General features: G+C 36.0%; 1 protein-coding gene across 2 annotated transcripts in view; it reads left to right on the top strand.

Moving 5' to 3' along the window:
• The window catches only part of LOC150105404 (uncharacterized), a 184,672-nt gene that overhangs the window by 47,046 nt on the left and 112,336 nt on the right, over window positions 1-25,290 (top strand). For both annotated transcript variants that reach the window (XR_016548446.1, XM_090394131.1), the window contains exon 3: window positions 16,367-16,386. Coding sequence is in view for 1 of the 2 variants with exons in the window: in XM_090394131.1 (XP_090250257.1) it covers window positions 16,367-16,386 (20 nt within the window). In the remaining variant the exon portion in view is untranslated. The remainder of the gene's footprint in view (window positions 1-16,366; window positions 16,387-25,290) is intronic.

The following is a 25,290-nucleotide window of genomic DNA, read 5'->3' on the forward strand; positions in this document are numbered from 1 at the left end:
TCTTCCTGAAATCACCCTAACATCAAGCCTCTCCTGGTATAAACACATTACAACCATTGCCTCCTCAGCTTCTAAAAAACTAGGATTTCTATTTTGCTCAAGATGCTACTTCACTTCTGAACAGCTGTTAACCTTGGACAAATCACAAATCCTCCAGCTATTGAATACTGCTCTCACATTTGGGATGGGATCCCTAAGAGCTCCCTTGAAATGCTTGCCTTAATACAGAGGAGGGAAATTAGATCGATTAATAACCAATCTCTTACCAACTCACTCCTCCCACTTTCACATAGACATTTGGTTTCTGCAATGTGTAGTCTATAAATATTTCTATGGCAAATGTTCATATGAAATAGTATTAATAATTCTCCCACTGAATACTAAGCTCATTGAAGCACGTGCGGCCACCACCTAACATCCCTTCACCATACACCTTGGAATCCATAGAACAAGTTTCTTTTCTTTCATCCCTGCTACTGCTGTATTGTGGAACAGTTGTCCATTATGTGTTTCCCAATGAATACAATATACAGGCTTTAAAATCAAATTATGAACTCAACATAAAAAGATTACTTTGATATGCTCATATGCATATGTTTGGTTGGAAAGCTGAAAACAATAATCCAAGCATGGGATGAGGCATAGATATCATGAGTCATACCACTTATCTTTATTATAATACTTGCTGCTCTTGATTGAAAATGAATATGTGAACATTGTTTCACAGGAAGGAGGTAAGCACTAGATTTTGGTCTGAATTACCTAGGAGACAAAACATTTTCTATGTATAATAAATTTAGTTTAATCCTTTATCCAAGTGTGAGCAAACAAAGTTTGCACCTGAAAATATCTTCAGGACTGAATATGGTGTTGTACTACCTTACTGGGGTAAGGATCATACAACACCAGGCAACTCGTAGGTGGACCAAGCTAACACTAATTTTCTATGTACTTAGAAGGGTCTTTAGCGAAGAAGATATCTAGGGTGTGGTGAGTGGTTGGATTATCTGTTATTCTGGTACAATTTGTACAATGGGAACAATTTGTGTAAGGTGATTAGTGATAAATTATTATTATATTATTGTTATTATCCTCACATCTCCATGGAGTCAAAAACTCATTGTGGGAGGTTCCATTATCTTACACATAGCTCATTATACCATCCCTTAAATGCATTCCAATCATTCCAACTTTTTGTCCCCCTCCCAACATTTTTTTTTTTTTATGAAAAATCACTTCAGCACAAATTTGATAAGAACCCTCTTACCAACAATTATACCTGTGTATCATATCACCCCTCCTCCTCCTACACTAGACTCTGTAAATTGCATCTTCTCAACCTTTCTTCATACTTAACATTCCATTGACCAGAAACTGCTTTAGTTAATTGCCTCTGGACCCTTTCCAATATCTCCTCATCCTTTTGAAAACCAGGTGACCAAATTTGTGCACAGTGGTCCATATCAAGGCCTTATACAATGGAACCAGAATCTCCTAACCTCTACAAGTCGGTGTCCTCCACATCATTGCCAGAATTCATTGTGTTGTCTTCACAATTTTAGCAGTGCATCCTCAAAACTTTAGATCCCTATCCAGCATCACACCCTGATCTCCTCCAATATATCTCAACAAGTGTATACTGTACATACATTTATTGTCCAGATTTTAAAACTTTAATTTTTTCAACATTGAACTGGTAACTGCACTCCTGTGCCCATTCACCATCTATTCAAGTCCGGTAAAGCCACATCTGCTCAGTTTCTTATAATTTTTCCCAACTTTGCATTATCTGCAAACTGAATTACCCCATTCAAAAACTTTCTTGAATATCATGAACATCCAGATTAAAAAGCAGCAGTCCTAAAAACCCTTGATGTACATCACTAGTGACTTTCCTCTTTGATATTGTTTTCCCATACACAACTTGCTGATACTTATCAGATAGGCAATCTATAATCCTAATCCACTTATCTAATATCCAACTTCATGTGTTAGTTTAACTATCAACTTACGTGGCAATCTGTCAAAAGCATTTGTAAAATTAAAGTATACTACTGTGTATCCATCTCACTTCTCCAGTGCATCTGTCATCTTATTGTAATAAGTAATCAGATTACTAAAACATGATCTTCCTTTAGCAAATCCATGCCGTCCAAAAGAGAATACCGCTACCCAGTTCTGGATCATGGTTTTGCTAACTTCTTTCCAACACTTAAATACAAATTAGCTTATCATTTTAAGCTTTAGTTCTGTTGCCTTCCTTATGAAGTGTTACAATCTTGTCTTTCTTCCACTCTTTTGGAACTGACTCACTGTAAGATTTATATTAAGTATTCCAAGGCAGATGTCAGCACCCTGGCATATTCCCTCAAAACTCATGGTGATATAGCAAGTCCCACAACCTTAACATAAAGTTTACTTAATTCTCCCATTTATCTCTAATTCACTCACTGTCAGTCTCTCCTCCTCTCCTTCCATTGCTGTCAAGCTTTGCATGATGTCACATTCACAAGGATAATTTTATGAACTGTTCATTTAATAACTTAGCTATATCCTCTACAGCAGTAATTTTTTTTTTCTTTCCCCCAACCACTGTCATCCTTCCATAATCATTCTTCATTTTTGCTGGCTGCATGTCAAAAGAATTGCTGCATATACTTATACTGCTTATACCTCATCTTTACTACCTTTACCTATCAAGCCAGCCTGGCTGGCTGAGTGGTTAGCATATCTGCTCTCCAGCCAAAAGGCTGCAAGTTCTTGTCTTTCTTCCACTCTTTTGGAACTGACTCAGTGTAAGATTTATATTAAACAAGTATGCCAAGGCAGATGTCAGCCCCCTGACACATTCCCTCAAAACTCGTGATATAGCAAGTCCCACGACCTTAACATAAAGTTTGCTCAATTCCCCATTTACCTCTAATTCACTTACAATCAGTCTCTCCTCCTCCCCTTCCATTGCTCTCAAGCTTTGCATGATGTCACGTTATCTTTTTTTTTTTTCCAACCACTGTCATCCTTCCATAATCATTCTTCATTTCTGCTGACTGCATGTCAAAAGAATTGCTGCATATACTTATACTGCTTATACCTCAACTTTGCTACCTTTACCAATCAAGGCAGTCTGGCTTGCTGAGTGGTTAGTATATCTGCTCTCCAGCCAATAGGCTGCAGGTTCAAATCCTGCCATGGGCATGGATGTTTGTGATTGTCTGTGAAAATACTAGTGGCGATGGGTGGTAGATGGCATTGGTGTAGAAGATGATGGTGGTTGCAGTTCATTGTAGTTGGTATTGGCAGTGGTGGTGGAGACAGAGTTGTAGAGTAGGTGCACTCCCTCGATGAGTCTTTGGACCCCCCCTGGTGGTGGCACGTAATAATAAGTCACCCTTCTTACCTGTTCTTTGTACTCCTCATGGAATTGATTCTTTCTTCCAGATGCTATCTGGTCATCCCAGTCTATATTGCTATAATTAAAATGACCCTTCTCTTGCTTGCTTGGTTTGCTCATACATTTCAGTCACTTCTCCCCACATTACCAGTTCTGTAGCAACATCAACTACATTTTTCATTCTGTTCACCGCTATCTTAAACCATACTGCCTCAAAACCACTTTCACTATTTTCCCCCTTGCATGGGAATAACTCCTTTTCTATTATGAACAGTATCACACCTCCTATTTTACTCTGTCTTCATGAAAAATGTCATACCCTTCCATCTCTATTCTTATCAGGATGTCATCCTCATCCAGCCAATTCTCACTATTCCAACAATTTTTGGCTGAACGAATTCATTCAGTGCACTAATTTTGTTCCCCATGTTTCTAATACTTCTAGCATTCATGTACAAACGTAACTGTTCATTTCTAGATCTATAACAAGTTTCTCTGATATCACTTATTAGATGCAACTTCTCAGTGCCTTCTTCGAATCATCCCCCCTCTCTCTCTCTCTCAGGTAGAGAAAGAGACCCAACTCAATATCCTCCTCACACTCAACTGTCCTCCTTCATCATAGGCTATCCTATTTCTTTGTCTACTTACACATTCACTTCCTCTTTGAGCATTGACCTTTCTCACACTGTGTCCTTCTGTCCACCCTAAGTTTCCCTCTCTATCTTGTAGTCCTGTTTCCCTCTCTATCTTGTACACTTGTTATCTGACTCGCTGCACTTGTGCTACTCACTTCTGCATTCAAAAACACCATTTCAATCCCTCCTTCCTTACTCTTCTGCTCGTCCACATTGCTTCTTACTTGCCTTATCCTTTCTCTACATTCATTACATTTTCCCATTCAGCAGCAACCTCTCCAAATGACTCGTACCATAACCATTCAAATGCAGTCCTTCACTCTTGTTCAGTTCCATTTGTTCTTCAAACTCCTCCCTCACACTCACAAACTGCACTCCTTTCTCTTTTTACATTTCTGCTAACATATCATTCACAAGCCTTGCTCTCTGCCTTCTCTTCTATCATATCTATGCATCACACTTGACTACCTTTCCTATCATGTCATTATATTTTTATTCTTATCAAATTCGGAATATCCAATCTTACATTCTCCTTTTCCCAGTCAAATCATTTGTTCCTGCATCAACTCTTTTGCTTGCTTACTCATCATATCCAACGCTTCATTCACTGTACTCATTCTACCTCCTGGAAAACAAACCTTGTGCATCTTCTTATTCACCACACCTCTAATAATCGAGTCTCCATACAGTACTACTTAAGAGTCTTTTGTTACCGCTTTCATTTGAACATCATGCATTTCAGCCTTTTTCTCTCTTTCATGCATATCTACAATTCTCTTCATTTCACTCTGCATTTGCTTCATTTCTTACCATCTCGGCTTTCAAGTCTTATTCTGTCAGCGGCACATTCTTTTATTATGTCAGTCCTGCTTCATCTTATCATTAGCTGCACTCTGTTTTTTTGCTGTCATTCTCGCACACTTTCTTATGGTCAGTTGCACTATTATCTTCTCCATCAGTTTTTCATGCTTTCTTAACATTTTGTATGATCTTCCTTGACATCCATTTCACTTATGCTGCCATGTTCCCTACTGTGTTTTGAACAAGTCTAATGGGCCATCAGTGCATATCACTTCCTACACAGCCACATTTGCTCCTTCCTCTTATTCAATCTTTCCACATAAACATCAGTAACATCTTCCCATACATATATATTAACCTCATGACTCCATGCCATTCACTTTGTCTTTCGCACCAACTTATGCAAACATCTCCCTTTCACTTAGTTTTTGTTTCAAAGCACTGACTGTGAAATAACATTATCCAAAATATTTCATCAAACATCATGTTTTAATCACAGATATCACACATCAACACTCAATCTAAAAATACACAATGTTGTCATAATAAATATAAAATTAACTTATCTTTTTGTAGCCTATACAATGACCAGTGCCTCAATATTTGTCTCAAATGTCTAGGCATCCTCTACCTGCTTGGTCTGTGCATTTGGAGGATGAGAGGTAGTTGATATTGTGGATATTCAAGTCTCCTACAAAGATAATCGATTAATTAGTATCTCAGGAGTTGTGGTGAAGATTTTGGAAAAATTGATGAAGACTTGCATTCAGAAATGGGTTGACAGTGAATCTCTACTTTGCAATGAGTAAATTAGTTTACTAAGGGAAGGTCATGTTTTAGCCACTTGCTCACATTCTATAACAATGTTACTATTGAACTAGACAAGGGGGAGGAATGGCTACACCATGATACTTTTGGATTTTGTTAAGGCTTTTGACAGAATACAGCATGGTAGATAGACGGTTGCATAAATTGGTGAATATGGGTTTGGGTTATAGAATATTAGCATGGATAAGAGGATGACTGACTGACAGATATCAAAAAGTGGTATACAGGGGATGCGAGTCTGCAAGATTTAAGGTAACCAGTGGTGTTCCACAAGGATCAGTGCTTTGTCCACTGTTATTCAATCTGTACATTAATGATATTGGGAAGGATTTGACAAGCGACACACAGCTATTTACTAATGATGCAAAGATAGATAGGGTAATCAGGAATGTTACTGATATGCAGTACTTGCAGAATGATTTGAATGGGCTGGAATTGTGGGCATGGGAAAATGGATGTCAGTAAATGTAAGGTCATTCACTTCAGCAGGATTAGATATCCAATGTCATATTATATTGGGATTAATCTAGAAGAAACTGAAGAGGCTAGGGATCTTGGAATGTTAGTACATAGGAAGTCAAAGTTCATTGGGCCATGTAGCAAAGATTGCAAATACAACTCAAAAGATAATTGCAATGCTGAAATGTGAACATTCACATGTAAAGATAAGGATGTCATTTTGCCTCTTTACAAGGCCTTGATAAGACCTCACTTAGACTATTGTGTGCAGATCTGGTCTCCTGGTTTCCATTGTGATTCTGATATATTGGAGAGAGAATGTTAAAAATGATATCAGGATTGTGGAATATTGATTATGAAGACAGATTGAGAATTTGTAGACTGCAGACACTAGCAAACAGGAGAAAGAGGGGTGATATGATTGAGACTTACAAACTTTTGAAAGGTCATACAGGATTTCATTTCATGGAATTTTTCAATTTATAGTGGGTGGGAAAAGAACAAGAGGGCATCCTTGGAAGCTGAGAGGCAGCAGGTGAACTTGAGTGAGCAGGAAGATTTTTAGCCATAGAAGGTCAAATTCAGGCAATTCTAGGTTGGATGACTGGCATGGTATGTCAGTGCAAATATATAAAAAGACATCACACTTGAGTTGAAAGAAGCTCAGAAGTAAATTATATTTGGCAAGAATTAAATATTCTTGCTTCTATCTTTTATCTAAGCTTGAGCAAACAAATTAACAAATTCTGCCACTTCTGCAGCAGTTTAATGTGAAGTCATTGCCTCCATATATACTAGCAGCCCAGTCATGAAATCATTTCCTTCACCAAAATGTACAAACTTTTGTTTGCTCTTGCTTGGGTATAAGTAAAAAACAAGAATATAATTTATTATTAATACCACATTTCTGTGGGGAGAAAAAGACTTATCATAGGAAACGCACTTATCATATACAAGCTCATCAAACCTTACTTAATTATAAACTCATTCAAAATGTCTGCATTCACTGCACTCAGTCGTCGCATTTCCACTAACCACTCTCCATGCAAAGAACTTGCTCGTCACCCCTTTGCTCACATTCTCAAAAAAAAGAGGAGGCTGGAGAGTGGATACGCTAACCACTTATAACTTCATTTTAAGGTTTAATGGAATGAATACAGCACAGATGAAAATGAAATACAAGTTTATTGGATCCTATATTTGGTCTCTTTCACAGAGACATCATCAGAGATACAATCTCAAAATTTTAAAGGCACACACAAAAAAACACTCAAAACAATGAGTGGAAAAAATTAGACTAAAAGCCTAAAGTGCAATGAGGAGCATCCTCTATGTGTGCTGTTGGCTAGATGAAATATAGAATCCAGTTAAATTCATTGAACTTGGATTTTATTGTTCCTCTTTGCTGTATTCATTCCATTAAACCTTATGAATTTAAACCAGCACATAAGCCTAAATACTAGACTGAACCATGACCTCTTTATTTCTGCATATTACGGTCCTCTGCATCATTGCCATAATACGATGTGATAACTTTACAACTTGTGCAATATGCAACACTGAACTTCAGGTCATCCACACCACCACCACTCCCAGATCTCTACCTCTTTCAGAATTTCTCCACGAATTGTGTACATTGCAGCCCATAACTTGGTAGGCAATACCCTACCAAGTTTCAGAACTTTACACTTTGCAACATTGAACTCTTAGTTCTGCTCACTTGCCCATTCTACAATCTTTCAAGTCCACCTGCAAGTTATGTCCTACACTGGTAACTGAATGCATTCTTTAAGTTCAGCTAAACTATTAATCTTTTGGTGATAGATCTTTGTTTTTATGAAATCCCATGCAAAGAAATCCAGAGGTGTTGGAGAACATGGAGTCCCTCCATGTCTAATCCACCAATTTGGAAAGCATCTGTTGAGGTATTCTCAGACAATTAGTGCATAATGACATTGTGCTCCATCAATTTTCTGCATGCAGTACCTGAACATCATAAGCCTTTTTCATTAGTGTCGAATGCAAGATTCTACGAACTGTTGTCTTGGATATGTTGAATCTTCGACTGGCTTCCTTAGCTGGCATTGTTGGTTCATCCTCGAACAGTTGTCATACTCCTTCGATACTGTTATGTGCTGTCCTTGCGCGTTCTTTTCCTGCCTCATCATATACAGATCCAGGTCTTTTAAATTTGTTCACAAGTTCACGAATCACTTTGTCTGTAGGACCAGTTCTGTGAAATTTCCTTGCAAATCTTTCTCTGATTTCATTACATCACACTCCTTTGATATGGGACATTACAACAAAGATGTGTTCTTGTGTATTCATTATTAGGGTTAGGGTTCTGAAAGGAGATGAAGATAAAATTATGAAATAATTTGGAAATTTTTACATTTATAACATATTAAACATGATAAACACAAATAAACATGAGATTTTAAAAAATTTGTCTCATTTCACTGAGAGCTAATTCTGGGCCACCTACATGCACATCCCTGTCCAATGCATTTGTCACCTTGCTATACTTCATAATTTGTAAAGTATGATTTTCCTTTAACATACATAAGAAGATATTTAACATCTATGTATAAATGCCAAAGGTCAAAATTATGAATAAGGTAGGTATCAGAATGGATGAGTGAAGAGATTAAACATGAAATATAAAAGAAGGTGGCAGTACAGTAGCACAAGATGAATAATTGTAACATTCAATTGCACAGTGAGTATTAAGAGCAGATAACTGGTAGCAAATTTACAGTATCAGCAGAAATTAGCAAATCGTGCAAAGAAAAATCAAAGTTATTCTGAAATGTAGCAAATAGAAGGAAGAATAATTATGGTAAGATGATGATAATGGATGAGGATAGTAGATTGTTAACTACTGCATAGTCTTCAGTGAACAGTTCACCAGGGTATTTCATCCTCATCATTGTGAAAGCATGAGAAGCTGAAGTATGTGAGGAAAATGGAGAAAATGACTTGTTCCACATATACCTCTTTTGCTCATCGGCAAGCCATCTTCTCCCATTTCCTTCATTCTTGAACTTCTCTTATTTCTCATGTATACATATTTGAAATAAATGTCAGGAAGATAGAAAAATATTCTGGAGATGATTGAAAAAGCTTTGAAATGGAGGAGAGTACTGTAAAAAGAATCAGAAATGATAAAAGTGACATGAAGACTGAAGATAAAGTTATTTTAGATGTTTGGAGTAATTACTAGATATCGCTGCTAGTTGAAACAAGCAGCGATATTATGGCATTTGAAAATATTCAAGAGGAATGCAATTATGAATACATATCAATATTTAAGATAGAAAAAAAATCCATCAAAATCCTGAAATGTCGAAGAGCTGCTGGAGTAAATTGTATTCTACCAGAAATTCTCGAATAATCATCATCATCAAATTCCCATATCATATCCTGTACACACTCAAGGGGGTGTACAGGATATGATAGTACTACATGAAAAAAATTACATCATTACTAACTTCTTATCTACAATTTTCCTCCAAATCAGTCTGTTACTTGTCAAGACTCCAACATTATCAGATCTTATATTTCTATCATCTAAGGCATTTTGTATCGTATCAATCCACCTATATCTTGGTCTTCCTCTGGGTTGTTTTGCTGCCAACCTGGCAGAGAACACATGTTTTGCTAATCTTTCTTCACCCATTCTGTTTAAGTGACCATACCACTTGAGATTAGCTCTGCTAATGCATTCCTGGATGCTGACAATGTCAAGTTCTTTCCTAACAGCCTCGTTTTTAATATGATATTGCCATTGATACCATCTGTTCACGCCTCTAATCTTGCTCAGGACGCTCATAACTGCGGTCTCTAGTCTTTGGTGAAGTGTTTTATTTCTGACCCAGCTCTCAGATCCATAAGTTAAAACTAGTTTGAACACTGTCTTGTATACAGCTAATTTAGTGTTCCGAATTTCTCTCTTATTCCATATGAATTTATTCAATTGACTTCCACCATACCAGCTTTGCTGATTCTGTTGTCTATTTCTATATCGAATTTACCATCTTCATTAAAAATCATGCCTAAGTAGCTGAAATATTTTACTTATTCCACATGTTCTCTATTCACAACACAGTTGACATTTTCAATGATTCTGCCTATTTTCATTGTCTTTGTCTTTTTATTGCTGACCTTCATACCATATCTATTACAAGAGTTATTCAATTTAATCAGGAAATCTAGCAGACTTGTAGCAGATTTATTCAGAAGTATAACATCATCATCCGCATAAAGCAAAGAGCGGACATTAACATCTTCAATTTTGATATCATGTTTAACACCACTTTCCTTCATAATGTAATCCATATAGATAATTAATAACAGAGGGGATAATGTACACTCTTGTCTCGCACCAGATTTAGCATTAAACCATCTTCCTGTACTTCATTCAATTCTAACTGCTGACTTACAACTCAAATAAAGACTAAGTATTGCTTGATATAATGCCCCATTGACATCATATAACTGTAGCGTATTGAATAGCTTCTCTCTTGGCACCTTGTCATATGCCTTTTGCAAATCGACAAAACTTAAATACAGATCTTTGTTATATTCCCATGCTGTCTATTTGTCATAAAGCGAAGATCTGATCCTGACAGCCTCTATTTGATCTGAATCCATCTTGTTCTTCACCCAGCTTTTCTTCCACAATTCTTCTCAATCGTTTCTCAAGTATACTTGCATATATTTTGCCAGGAACACTTAGTAGGGAAATACCTCTGTAATTCTCACATTCAGTTTTATTTCCCTTTTTTATATATGGGTACTATGAGAGCTCTACTCCAATCATCGGGAATTCGTCCCTCTGTCCAGGCTTTCTGAACTATGCAGTGCAGCCACTGTTGGACTTTTATACCACCATACTTCAGCATTTCTGGTCAAATATCATCTACTCCTGCCTTTCCACATTTTAATCCTTTGATGGCTTTTTCTACTTCAAGTATGGATATGTATTCCTGACTGCATGCCTGGTCAGTGTTTTTTACCATTGTGCTGTCATCACTGCTTGTTTCATTTAGCAGTTTTTCAAAGTAATTACTTTATACTTCAAGGATATCTTTTTCTTCTGTTTTCATGTCACCTTTATCATCTCTAACTCCTTTTCAGCACTCTTTTCTCCATTCCTAAGCTTCACCAACCTCCAGAATATTTTTGCCACCTTCTTGATATTTATTTTCTATATTCTTGCCAAAGTCCTCCCATGACTTTTGCTTAGCTAGTTTTACACAGTGTTTAGCTTTCTTACATTTGTCTCTGTATTCTCTAAGAGCACAAGCTGACACTTATTTGCCAGGAACTTTTGATATGCTTTCTTCTTTTCCTTCACTGCCTCTTTAACTTCCTGTGTCCACCATGGAGTTCTAATTTTTCTATCCTTGCAGACAACTTCACGACATGCCTTTCTAGCTGAATCAATCAGGGCTTTCTTCAAGGCTTGCCACCGAATCTCCAAGGTTTGATTCGTGTTCTCAAACTCTTTCATTTTTTCTTCAATAATCTTTGTGTATTTTAGTCTACAGTTCACATCTGAGAGCTGCTCAACTTTTATTTGCTTTAAAACTTTCTTACATGTTATTCTTCTCGATATGAAATTCAATTTTATCCTGCTCAAGACTAAATAGTGATCACTTCCAATTTCAAATCCTCTGTACACTCTGGTGTTCTGCACCAGGGAGAAAACATCACTATCAACAATAACGTAGTCAATGAGACTTTTCTCATTCCTTGCCTCTTCTCTCCATGTGAATTTGTGCATATTTTCATGTTGGAACATGGTGTTAGTAATAACCAGTCCATGTCCTGAGCAGAAATCCAACAGATATTCGCCATTATTATTAACTTTGCTCTTTTCTCCAAATTTTCCCAAAATATTTTTGTATGTCTGACAATCATTTCCTACTCTGCAAGGACCAACTTTTCCTTTTTCATTGTGTCAGTTGCCTTTTCTAAAGCCTCAAAACTTTCCTTCACTTCTACCTTAGTAGAACCTTCTGTGGGACCATAGGCTCATATAAGTCTCATTGTCCAGTTGCCCATTCTCATATTTGCCCACATTACTCTACTTGAGACTGACTGCCATTCAAGAAGATTAGCTTCGTATTTAGTGCCGGAATATAACATTTTGTATTTATTGCTCAGTAAAATCTCGCCAGTTTTTGTGTTTTTTGTTTCAGTCACTCCTATTATGTCGATCTGGTACTTATCTAATTCCTAAGCTAGCTCCATTTCTTTGCCATTCAGGCTTCTTATGTTGATAGTACCGATCTTTAACTCTGGTGATGTTGAGTAGGGGGGTGTTTTCAGATTTGTTCCAGTAGCTGACTTTTCGTTGTTCGCCCTAGTTCCCTGGTGAAAACAACGGGGGCCTTGTTTAACCAGGTGACGCCCCAGCTGGCATGAAATTTTGTCATGTTGTACCATCATTTTTTATTTTGGTTTAACCAATAAGAATACAATTTGGTCGGCTATATCCCAAATTGCCAGCCCATCCGTGGTCATTCAGTATCCAAGTAGATACCCAACAGGGTGCACCACGAGAAGGTGAGGATTGGACATTAGGTCAGAAACCCTGGTCAGTTCTCCGCATTCCTTTAAAGGCTATGTGGAGGTTTGACCCTTAAGCACACCTATACTCGAATAAGGTGGTATAAAGGTTTCACAGTGGATTTGCTGCATCATTCAGAAGGCCTAGTTATATTCCAGATGAATATTACTAGGCCTTCTATGATTGGTACTATGAGAGCGAGTAGAGCTCTCATAGTACCAATCTATAAAAAAGATAAATAAAACTGAATGGGAGAATTTTTTTTATTCATTTTAAATAAAAGGATAAGCCTTATTAACTCATATAGCTATATGTGCTCATCTAGTCCAGGCCTTTACAAACACTCATGTCCAAGTTGGGATTCCAACCTACAACATGTTGGTTGGAAAACAGGTATGCTATCCACTTAACCAACCAGGTTGACATAAATTACAGAGGAATTTCCCTACTGAGTGTTCCTGAAAGTAACGTTTATGCAAGTATACTCAAGAAAAGGCTAATAAACATTGCGGAATTAAAGCTTGGAGAAGAAAAAGCCGTATTCAGGCCAAACAGATCAGATTCGGATTTTCGTTTTAAGACAAACAGTTGAGAAATCATGAGAATATTTAACAGGGATCTGTAATAAGTTTTGTAGATCTGGAAAAGGAATATGACAAGGTGTCAAGAGAAAAGCTGTTCAAAACACTAGCAAGCAATGTATATAGTCTATATTTGAATTGAAAGTCAGCAGTTAGAAATGAAGGAGGTATGGGGAAGATGGTTTGATGTTAAATCAGGTTGGGAAAATGTTCACATTATGCAGTTGGCATTAAATCTGATATCAAGGTTGGAAATGTTAATCTCAACTCTTTACTTTATGCAGATGATGTTATACTCCTAAATAAATGTAGTGCAAGTCTGCAGGATTCCCAAACTAATTTGAATAACTGCTGTAATAAATTTGATATGAAAATCAGCAATTAAAAGATGACAAGAAAATTGTCTATTTTGAATGAAGAACCTATAGAACAAGTAAAAAATTTCAACTATTTAAGCATAGTTTTTAGCAAAGATGGAAAAATAAATATGGAAATAAATAACAATATTTGAAAGCAGATATGCTAGGAAGTCAACTGAATTAATTTGTATGGAATAACTGAGAAATTAGTCAGAATACTAAACTAGCTGTAGACTAGTGTTCAAACAATTATCATATGGATCTGAGAGCTGGGTTAGAAATAAAACACTTCATCAAAGACTGGAAACCACATGTGTGTGTTCTGAGAAAGATTAGGACAGGGAATAGATAGCATCACTGGCAATATCATATTAAAAATGAGATTAATAGAAAACAACTTGATTGATAGCATTCAGGAATGTTTAGCAGTGCTGTCTCAGACGGTATGGTCACTTAAATGGAATGGGAGAGTGTAGATTAGCAGAACAGTTATTTGATACAATGATAGTAGAAAAAAGACCTGAATAAAGACCAGAATCTGGATGAATTGATATAGTAAGAAGTGCTTAGAAGACAGAAATATAAGATCTGATGATATCAGAATCTTGAGATAATTACTTTATCTCAAGATTCTAATATCATCAGAATTTGGAGGAAAATTGTTGATAGAAAGTTAGTAATGATGCACGTTTTTCATGTATTACTATGATAGTATTCTGTATATCTCCCTTCTGATATGTACCTAAGGGTACATATCAGAAATTTGATGATATGTACTGACATATCATCAAATTTGAAATGACACCTATGTTAAAGGTGGATCTTAGACCAGAAAATTCTGGTCAGTGTCTACTCCATTGAGCTACATCAGATTTATCAGGATTTTTAATAGAGTATCCTCTATTTAAAAAAAAAATCCAATAAATCTGGTGCTGTAGGACTGATGTTCCTGCACTCCCTTCTCAGTGAAATGTTTTATTTTCAAAAATATTGATAGAAGACAATCACAGTAGATCTGATAAACAACTATGAGGGAGAGAAAGAGGCAACTGGTTATTCTTGGTAGAAGGGTACAGAGGATAGTTTATTGACAGGAAAAGAAAGTAGGCACTAAGTTATACTTTTCCAGGATTCTTGCATTTGCTGAATAGATCTCAGAATAGGAGCTCCATGTACAGGGTCAGAGTTATTAGAGATAGACTTGAGTCTGTTATGTACTGGATCTTTGTTTGAAGCATTTCTGTTGCATAATCCTCTGGATGGTGTTCAGTTTTATTTTAAATGGAAGAGAGGTTGGAGCAGATTTTTCTTAGAGATAATGTGACAAGTCACATTGTGTGTATTGACTATTGAAGGTAGGTGTACAATACACTGAAGTCAACACATCAGACAAAGCAGAAGAGGAGAGGAGGATGTCTAGAAAAACTATAATACTTTTCAGTCTGTTCTGTTCATTTTCCATGATGAAAGTGACTTGAGGATGTTGATCATGTTTGGTATGAAGTGAGGTTTGTTTCAAGATGTAGCTACATAGCAAAAATGTCATCTAGAGTAATGTTGCACTTAGAAAGAAGGTTGTGGCTGTACACTGAATCTGCTTATTTATTTTAAATCTTAAGCAACCTGAATGTATGACAGAATTCAACTATTTAATTATATCAGGAGGGAGGAAAGCTTGCAACATGAACTGAAGAGTTTCAGATACTGAAACATTGATTTATACATAAATATAAAATGGGAGAAAGAGAGAGTGAGCTTAAAAGTTGACAGAAACTTTGCTTTATGACAGTTGGGAAGAGCCTATGGTCTTATAGTTACACCTTAATATATGTTTGTCAGCTGGGATGAGGATACCACCAATATCTTGATGTATATCAAGATCTTGATATACAATATCAAGATCTTGGCTAATTTTGTGTCTGTTAGACACTAATGCATACCTTGGGCACATGATTTATTGGGGGGAAAAAATAATAGGAAAAAACTCATGGCTCTGCTGATGTTGTTATTAAGAACAGTGATGCCATTTTAGCTGGATAAGAAACGTTCTAATCAGGTTATAATTCTTACTCTCTCTCTCTCTCTCACTCAGCACCACCATAGGGTAGTTGTAAAAGTGTTGTAGGTGGAAAAACTCTAGGTTCAAATCCCATATGGTAGTGAGGAACCATTATAAGATCTTCTTGGCTATAAGTCAATTAGCCAGTCTCATACAGAGGTTGCAGGGTCCTCCCCCAGAAACTCAGTGATTTTTATATTGCAAAATACATAGTTAAGAGTCATACTGACTTTTGTAGCCTTAGTAGCTTCATCCATAATTCCAAACAAAGCTATCTCCAATTCTCACCCTTATTCTCCTTATCCTATTTCCTATGCCATTTAACCATTTATAAAAAATAAATTAAAAATAACAAATTTTAACTTATCAAAATTGTTATTAATTTATTTAAATGCTTAATTTAATTAATTTATTTAAATGCTTAAATCTCTCCCATATTCTCCTTATCCCATTTCCTGTGCCATTTAACCACTTTAAAAAAATAATAATTTAAAAAATAACAAATTTTAACTTATCAAAATTGTTTTTAATTTATTTAAATGCTTAATTATTTTCCTTAATTTAATTTTACATTGATGAATGCTTTTTTCATGTGACTGAATACATAGATAAAAAAATTATTTATTGGAGGTGGTTATTTTCTCATTAATTGTTCTGTGGTTTGTATTTTCAGAATTGGGATCCTGATGTAAGGTGAGAAATTTTGTCTGCAATTTATAGTTAATATTATTTGTCCATCTTCTTAATTTAAACTTTCTGAGTAATAAGAAGAGATTTACTTCATAGTCAAATTAAAAAGTTATTATTGATAGGCACTTCTCAAATTAATCATTGCTATTATCAACATATTACTAGGTAGTCATTATTTAGTTATGATAGCTGACTTACAGTATAGCACCTTGTAACTGCTTCACTTATCTGACCCTTCCGTTATCAGAATGGCCAATGGTTTTCCTACTGCAGTTGAATAAATGACAGATTGTTGTAATAATAAGCTACAATGACTGACTTAATTGGAAATAGTATCAGAATTGTAGTATTGGAAATAGTGAAAAGGGGATAAAAAAAGTGGCTAACTAGGATCATATATAAAGAATCCAATTGTAAGACTGAGCTAACAAAATTAGCATACAATACTGTAAGTGAGAAGGAAAAAAATGGAGTTCTTCCATGTTCATCTTTAAATGCATGAAATATGACTAGAAGAATGAAACAATAGCTACTGAGTACAAGAGAACAAATAATATTAAGTACATGAGTATGAATTGGACTATCAAATCTCATGTGTTGTGATCTGTTAGGGAGAAGGATACGGAGAAAAGGAATGAATAGATTGATTGATTATTGAAATGTTTGATTTCACTGGAAAACTGATTTAAAAGGAATATATTTTTATATTTGAGAAAATAAAGACTTCAATTTTTATATCCATAGTTAGTTGTTATTGCTAATATTTCAGTTCACCATCTATTTTATTCTTAATTTTAATGTTGTGAATATTAATAATTACTGTTTTTTATTTTCAATACTTGGGACATATTTCAAATTGAACTGAGCATTGTGAGCAATTACTTGTTTAGAAACAGCAATACTTAATATCTATTATAGTATTAATTGATACTGTAATGTAGTGGTAGATGAATTGCATCACTTGCTATGAGATCACTATCCAGCTTATTAGATGCCTAAAAAAAATTAATGTTTTAACTCCAAACACACATGAGAAGTTCCAAAACCTATAGCATGACAGTGCTCTGTAGGTAATTGTTTAGAGAGAGAGAAAGCAAGAAGAAATCTGTTATTGTGTTTCTTGAAACTCTGAGATTTTATTCATTGGAAAAACTGTTCTACAGAACAGAGGTACATTTCAGAAAACAGAGGTAAGATAAACAAATGATAGAAGATGATAAGAAGTTGGTTTGATGAGGTTGTAGCTGAAATATGTACAGTTTGCTGACTAGTACATTCACACTAGTAATATGATCAAAGTCCTGTGTTTGTGTGGAATTAGCAGAAAGTGAAAAAAATGGAGGTGACCAGTTCTGTGGAGCAGCACCTCTATGGAAATACCCATAAAAATACATAATGCCAAAACAGTGCATCTATGAGAAAGTGATGATGTGAAAAAGAGAGGTATCTATTATGTGGATTTCTCCCTTCTTGGTATAATCAAGCAATTTGAGGAAGGTTTGGGCTATCCAAATTGTAGAGAACATAAGGTCAAATGGACATGAGTTTCATAAGGAGTTAGGATTTGTGTGCAGAAGAGAAGTAATACTTAGAATGAAAGAGAATACCAAGTTTTTATTACTGTTTTTATTGCTTATACAGGTACTCCATAGAATTAGAAGATTCATCATGGGGGACCCACACTATCCATTAACAAACACAATACCTATCATACAACTCCTTAAACTTATTTAATGTTGAGTGTTCACAACCACTTCTGGCAATCCATTCCATTCATTCACCACACTCCAAGTAAAGAACCTAGTCCACGTACTCTTACTAACCACACTCTTAGATAACTTTCAAGTGTAACCCTTTGTTTTTACTCCTACTCCCCCATGTATTGAAAAATTTCTTGTGTCAATCCTTTAGTAACTTATAAGTTTCTATCATATCTCCTCTCCTTTGCCTGTCAGCTAAACTCTACAACCCAGACACCTTTAATTTATCCTCATAAGGAACATTCCACAGACCTGTCACCAGCTTGGTCGTTCATCTCTGAATCCTTTCCACACTTCCTGATCCTGAAGAAATGCAGGTGACCAAATCTGTTCACAGTAGTCAAAATGTGACCAATTCATAGCCTTATAAAGAAAGATGGGGGTGCTTAAGGGTCAAAGCTGTATAACTGAGAGGAGACCTCCACATAGCCTTTAAAGGAATGCGGAGAACCGACCAGGGCTTCTGACCTAATGTCCAATCCTCACCTTCTCGTGGTGCACCCTGTTGGGTATCTACCTGGATACTGAACGAACGAGGATGGACCTGTCACCAGCTTGGGACTAGCAATTTGGGATTTAGCCGACCAAATTGTATTCTTATTTTGGCCAAAATTCTTATTAAACCAAAATACAAAATGATGGTACTGTTAAACTGTGATTAATGAAGTTCTTAAGAGAATTTATTTCTTTCACAATTTAACAAGCAATTACCCTATAAAAGAAAATTGCATACATCAAAGTGTAAATTATATATGTGAACAAAGTTAGGATATTTTAAGCAAAGAGAAAATATTTGTGAAAATGTATAAGAAAAGATTGTTATCCCATTATATAAACAGAATACTTGAGCTAGTTGAATTGGCTGTGAATTTTCTAGGAAAAGAACATTAATGTATAAATTGAAATAGTATAATATTCCTAAAATTTAGATAGTCAAAGCATGGCTAAATGACTCTCATTTTGTTAGCAAGAATTAGGGCTTAAGCACAGGATTAAAAGAAGTTGCTGCAAGCATATTGTGTGCACACGGCACACGATCAATAAGCAAAAAAGGGGAGAAAACCACCCCCAAAAGACACCACGTTGAGCGCTGTCTATGCGTCGGGGGGGAGGAAGAAGGTTACGGGAGGTGCTGATAGGGTGAGGTGATAAAAGGGTTAGGAAACTCCCCACCACCACCACCAACACACACACACACACACAAGGCTGTGTGGACTTCGCGAGTAGAGGTACGGTTCCAGAATGAAGGGGGAATCTCTGCCCCGATTCCCGGCAGAAGAGAACAGAAAGTGCCATGTATCTATAAGAAAGGTTATGTATCGCAAACCCTAGGAGCATGACATTATTCTGGAAGAGAGAAGATAATCTGCAGAAAGGCTCGGAGTCTATGTAGAAGGCTTCACGTCGAGGGAATTACTTTGCCCAAAGATCTCCCTGAAAGGAGGACATGACTCACTGGAAACGAGTAGGCCTATACATGATCAAGAAATCCCAGATACTTTCCCCAGTAAGAAGAAATCATTTTGGGGATCCAGAGACGAGTAAGGAAAGGAACAAGTGCAGGAACCCATTGTAAAACGGTATCGTGAAATTTTCTTGTTAATTAATGTGAATGAATGATAAGTAATTCAAGATCTGAGAACTTAAACAGAGATAGAATAGGACTGTAGCATATTATAAACCAGTGAAGGGAAATGAATGTAAATTTAAGAGTGTTAACTAAGGATGTGTGTGTCTATAAGGAGCTAATGCATGTTATCTAGACTTTATTAGAGAGGAATTTGAAGAATTTGTGTGATATAGTTTGGAACAGCACAATTGTCTATCCTATATGAGTCATGTGACTTGACGCTCACATTTGCTGTCAATATTTGCATAATATTTTGTAGTATTGAATTGAATTTTACCCAGTTTCTATGCACTGTATAAATGTTAGTATGTTAAATAAACCTTTTGCTTCTTTTAAATCAGTTGTCTGTATGTACTATCCGATGCACCACTTGTTAAATATACGAACCTAGTTGGGAGAATTAAGTAGTGAATTTATGGTCACGATTGCAAAGTTGTTAAATCATTAAGGTATATCTGAGTATCTTCTTCTTGTTTAAGATTTTTTCTCTTAAACTAATTGTCCTAAGTGGCGCAGCGTTAACAAATAAATGTCTTAGGACCTTAAGAGAAGAACCTCAGAAGTTTTTGCAGTTGGATTTGGCTCAACCCCGAGGCAATTCCTTTGTACTTAGACAGCACCACGTGACAGCATAGGGTGAACATAACATATAGAGCATAATTAACAAAGTAATTAATGAAAAGGGACACAACATGACAAAATTTCATGCCAGCTGGAGGCATCGCCCGGTTAAACGAGGCCTCCGTTGTTTTCACCAGGGAACCAGGGCGAACAGTGAAAAGTTAACTACTGGAACAATTCTGAAAACACACCCTAACTCAACATCACCAGAGTTAAAGATCGGTACTATCAACATAAGAAACCTGAATGCCAACGAAATGGAGCTAGCTGAGAAATTATATAAGTACCAGATCGACATAATAGGGATGACTGAAACAAAAAAGACAAAAACTGGTGAGATCTTACTGAGCAATAAATACAAAATGTTATATTCGGGCAATGAAAATCAAAGAAAAGAAAGAGTAGCCGTGGTATTTAACACTAAATACGAGGCTAATCTTCTTGAATGGCAGTCAGTCTCAAGTAGAGTAATGTGGGCAAATATGAGAATGGAAAACTGGACAATGAGACTTATTTAAGCCTATGGTCCCACAGAAGGTTCTACTAAGGTAGGTGAAGGAATTTTTTGAGACTTTAGAGAAAGCAACTGACACAATGAAAAAGGAAAAGTTGGTCCTTGTTGGGGATCTAAATAGCAGAGTAGGAAATGATTGTGAGACATACAAAAACATTTTGAGAAAATTTGGGGAAAAGAGCAAAGTTAATAATAACGGCAAATATAATTTGGCCTAACCAATTAGAGACCCTTCGACACTTCTGCGCATGTCCCAGAAAGGAGAATCCATTCCGATAATAGGGTAATCAATCCGTCTTCTGGGATGAGTTTGTTTATTATCGCAAGTCAGAAAATTTAGCTTTTCTTTTACGAACAACTATTTTGCTTGTATAACAGTTGGAAAAATATACATAGTATTAACAAAATTAAAAAAAAGGTATAGCATAAAACAAAAATTTAACAAAATTTATTTTTAAGAACGTTTCTATAAAATAAAAATAATTATACAGAAAAGCAGAAATTTTTTTTTAAATGAACTTAGATATTCTAAACTTACAGTTGAGAGAACTAAGACACTTTAATGTCCTAAACCGATTAATTATTTGATTTGTTGTGACTCCTTTAACAAACCCATGCAAAAAAAAAAGATTGGAAAAAAATACCATTATCAAATCCTTTTAATCTTCATAGTCATCTGAATCGGTGTCCGAATCGCCATCACTTTTACTTAAACTAATCGCCAAAGGTTCGCATAATTCTTAGATAATTCCGTCTCTATCCCAATACATATTTTCCAATGAGGTGACACGAGAGCAATATTTTCCACAGTTTTGAAACTGTAATACTTTCAGTCGCTTGTTCTGAAAGCTTTAAAAGTTTCGACATATCAATATCCACAGTTACGTTGTGATGGCGAATGAAACTTTTCACTTCTGCCCAAACATACTTAATAGCATTAATATAGCAATAGCATTAAAACAAATCCGATTTCATGAAGTATTTTCCTTAACGTTTCTCATTTCCAAGGAAAATTAATTTTTTCTTTAAGCACAGGAATCAATTTCGGAACAGTTGGTACCCTTTTCTCGTCCACATAAAATTTGTGAATAGTTCTTCTTATAATGTCTACATCAAAATCATTCAAAGCTACGGTTTCGATGGTTTTCTTTCTCTAGCGCTTTTTTTAGGAGATTTAAATTTTGGCTTACCTTTACCTTTTGAATCCCTGCGAATTCTTTTAACAGTCGACCCGGATACGCCCACAATTGCACTTGCGGGTTTTATGACTTGAGAATGGGGAACAAGGAGACTGCCTTTTAAATATTCTTTTTTGCAGAATGTCAGCACATTATTCAATATTCTTTTGAAAGAGCTACTAAAACGTTTAACAACAGAACTTGTTGACTGTACTGAATCCATCATACAAATTAATAATAAAAAAATAATGCAAAAAAGCGACAACAAAAATCAAGCTACTACTAGTACAGCGACAGACAAGAAAGCGTGATTTCACATTATGGGGACCAGTTTATACATATTTCATTTCTTTCTTCCCTTCAGCATGAATCGACTATTCTTGACGAAACGCCAAGAAGAGACCTACAAACGGTGGGCGAACAATACCTGTGGGATTTCTACTCAGGACATGGACTGGTTATTACTAACACCATGTTCCAACATAAAAATGTGCACAAATTCACATGGAGAGAAGAGGCAAGGAATAAGAAAAGTCTCATTGACTATGTTATTGTTGATAGTGATGTTTTCTGCCTGGTGCAGGACACCAGAGTGTACAGAGGATTTGAAATTGGAAGTGATCACTATTTAGTCTTGAGCAGGATAAAATTGAATTTCATATTGAGAAGAATAACATGTAAGAAAGTTTTAAAGCAAATAAAAGTTGAGCAGCTCTCAGATGCGAATTGTAGACTAAAATACGCAAAGATTATTGAATTAAAAATGAAAGAGTTTGAGAACAGGAATCAAACCTTGGAGATTCAGTTGCAAGCCTTGAAGAAAATCTTGATTGATTCAGCCAGAGAGGCATTTGTGAAGTTGTCTGCAAGGATAGCAAAATTAGAACTCCACGGTCGACACAGGAAATTAATGAGGCAGTGAACGAAAAGAAGAAATCATATCAAAAGTTCCTGGCAAATAAGTCAGCTTTTGCTCTTTGAGAATACAGAGACAAATGTAAGAAAGCGAAACACTGTGTCAAACTAGCTAAACAAGTCATGGATGGACTTTGGCAAGAACATAGAAAATAAATATCAAGAAGGTGGCAAAACGTTCTGGAGGTTGTTGAAGCTCAGAAATGGAGGAAAGCGTGCTATGAAATGAGTTAGAGATGGTAAAATGAAAATGTGAGAAAAAGATATCCTTGAAGTATGGAGTAATTACTTTGAAAAATTGCTAAATGAAACAAGCAGTGATAGCACAGTGGTTAAAAACACTCAACAGGCATACTCTCAGGAATACATATCCATACTTGAAGTAGAAAAAGCCATCAAAGGCTTGAAATGTGGAAAGGCAGCAGGAGTAGATGATATTCAACCAGAAATGCTGAAGTATGGTGGTATAAAAGTCTTACAGTGGCTGCACTGCATAGTTCAGAAGACCTGAACAGAGGAACGAATTCCCAATGATTGGAGTAGAGCTCTCATAATACCCATATATAAAAAGGAAAATAAAAGTGAATGTGTGAATTACAGAGGTATTTCCCTACTTAGTGTTGCTGGTATGATTTATGCAAGTATACTTGAGAAACGGTTGAGAAGAATTGTGGAAGAAAAGCTTGGTGAAGAACAAACTGGATTCATGCCAAATAGAGGCTGTCAGGATCAGTTCTTCACTTTACGACAAATAGTTGAGAAAGCATGGGAATATAACAAAGATCTGTATTTAAGTTTTGTCGATCTGGAAAAAGCATATGACAAGGTACCAAGAGAGAAGCTTTTCAATACTACAGTTACATGGTGTCATTGGGGAATTATATCAAGCAATACTTAGTCTTTTTTTAAGTTGTAAGTCAGCAGTTAGAATTGAAGGAGGTACAGGAAGATGGTTTAATGTTAAATCTGGTGTGAGACAAGGATTTACATTATCCCCTTTGTTATTCATTATCTATATGGATCACATGAAGGAAAGTGGTATTAATTCTGATATCAAAATTGGAGATGTTAATGTCATCTTTTTGCTTTATGCGGAAGATGTTATACTTCTAAAGAAATCCGCTACAAGTCTACAAGATTCCCTGACTAAATTGAATAAGTGTTGTAATAGATATGGTATGAAGGTCAGCAATAAAAAGACAAAGACAATGAAAATAGGCAGAATCGTTGAAAATGTCAACTGTGTTGTGAACAGAGAACCTGTGGAACAAGTAAAACATTTCAGCTACTTAGGCACAATTTTTAGTGAAGATGGTAAATTAAATATCGAAATAGACAACAGAATTAACAAAGCTGGTATGGTAAGAAGCCAATTTAATAAATTCATATGGAATAAGAGAGAAATGAATCTTAACACTAAATTAGCTGTATATACAAGACAGTGTTCACACTAGTTTTTAACTTATTGATCTGAAAGCTTGGTCTGCAGTAAAACACTTGACCAAAGACTAGAGATCGCCGATATGAGAATCCTGAGAAAGATTAGAGGCGTGAACAGATGGCATCAATGGCAATATCATATTAAAAACGAGGATATTAGGAAAGAACTTGACATTGTCAGCATCCAGGAATGCATTAGCAGAGCTGATCTCAGCTGGTATGGTCACTTAAACAGAATGGGTAAGGAAAGATTAGCAGAACAAGTGTTCTCTGCGAGGTTGGCAGGAAAACGACCCAGAGGAGGACCAAGATATAGGTGGATTGATGTGCTACAAAGTGCCTTAGATGATAGAAATATAAGATCTGATAATGTTGGAGTTTTGACAAGTAACAGACTGATTTGGAGGAAAATTGTAGATAGGAAATTAGTACTATTATATCCTGTACATCCCCTTGAGGGTACATGGCAGGAATTTGTTGATGATGATAAAGAAAGATAATAACCTCCCTATCTTTGTCATTGAGTTCAACATCCAAGTAGTCCTCTGAGCTATTTTGCCAAGTCTTATATCTCCTAAAATTCAAATTTCTATTCTCCCCCCCCCCCCCCAGATCCCCAGCTCATCAATTTCCTGTAAACTTGTACCATTAATATGATGTGAAGTATGTAGTCTTTTCATCCCAAAGTGTATTGACTACCATTGTCCTTTGCCCACACTGCCAATTTATTTAAATCATTTTGTAAGGCAAGGCTGTCCAAAGCATTGCTCGTGGGCCAGATGCGGCCTACGGTGCAATTTTATGTGACCTGCCCATGGGTTTTGATTTTCACGTGGGAAAAAATAAAAT

Source organism: Typopeltis vanoorti, chromosome 6 (genome assembly GCF_054136105.1).
Source record: "Typopeltis vanoorti isolate ZY-2024b chromosome 6, IOZ_Tvanoo_1.0, whole genome shotgun sequence".
Classification (NCBI taxonomy): domain Eukaryota; kingdom Metazoa; phylum Arthropoda; class Arachnida; order Uropygi; family Thelyphonidae; genus Typopeltis; species Typopeltis vanoorti.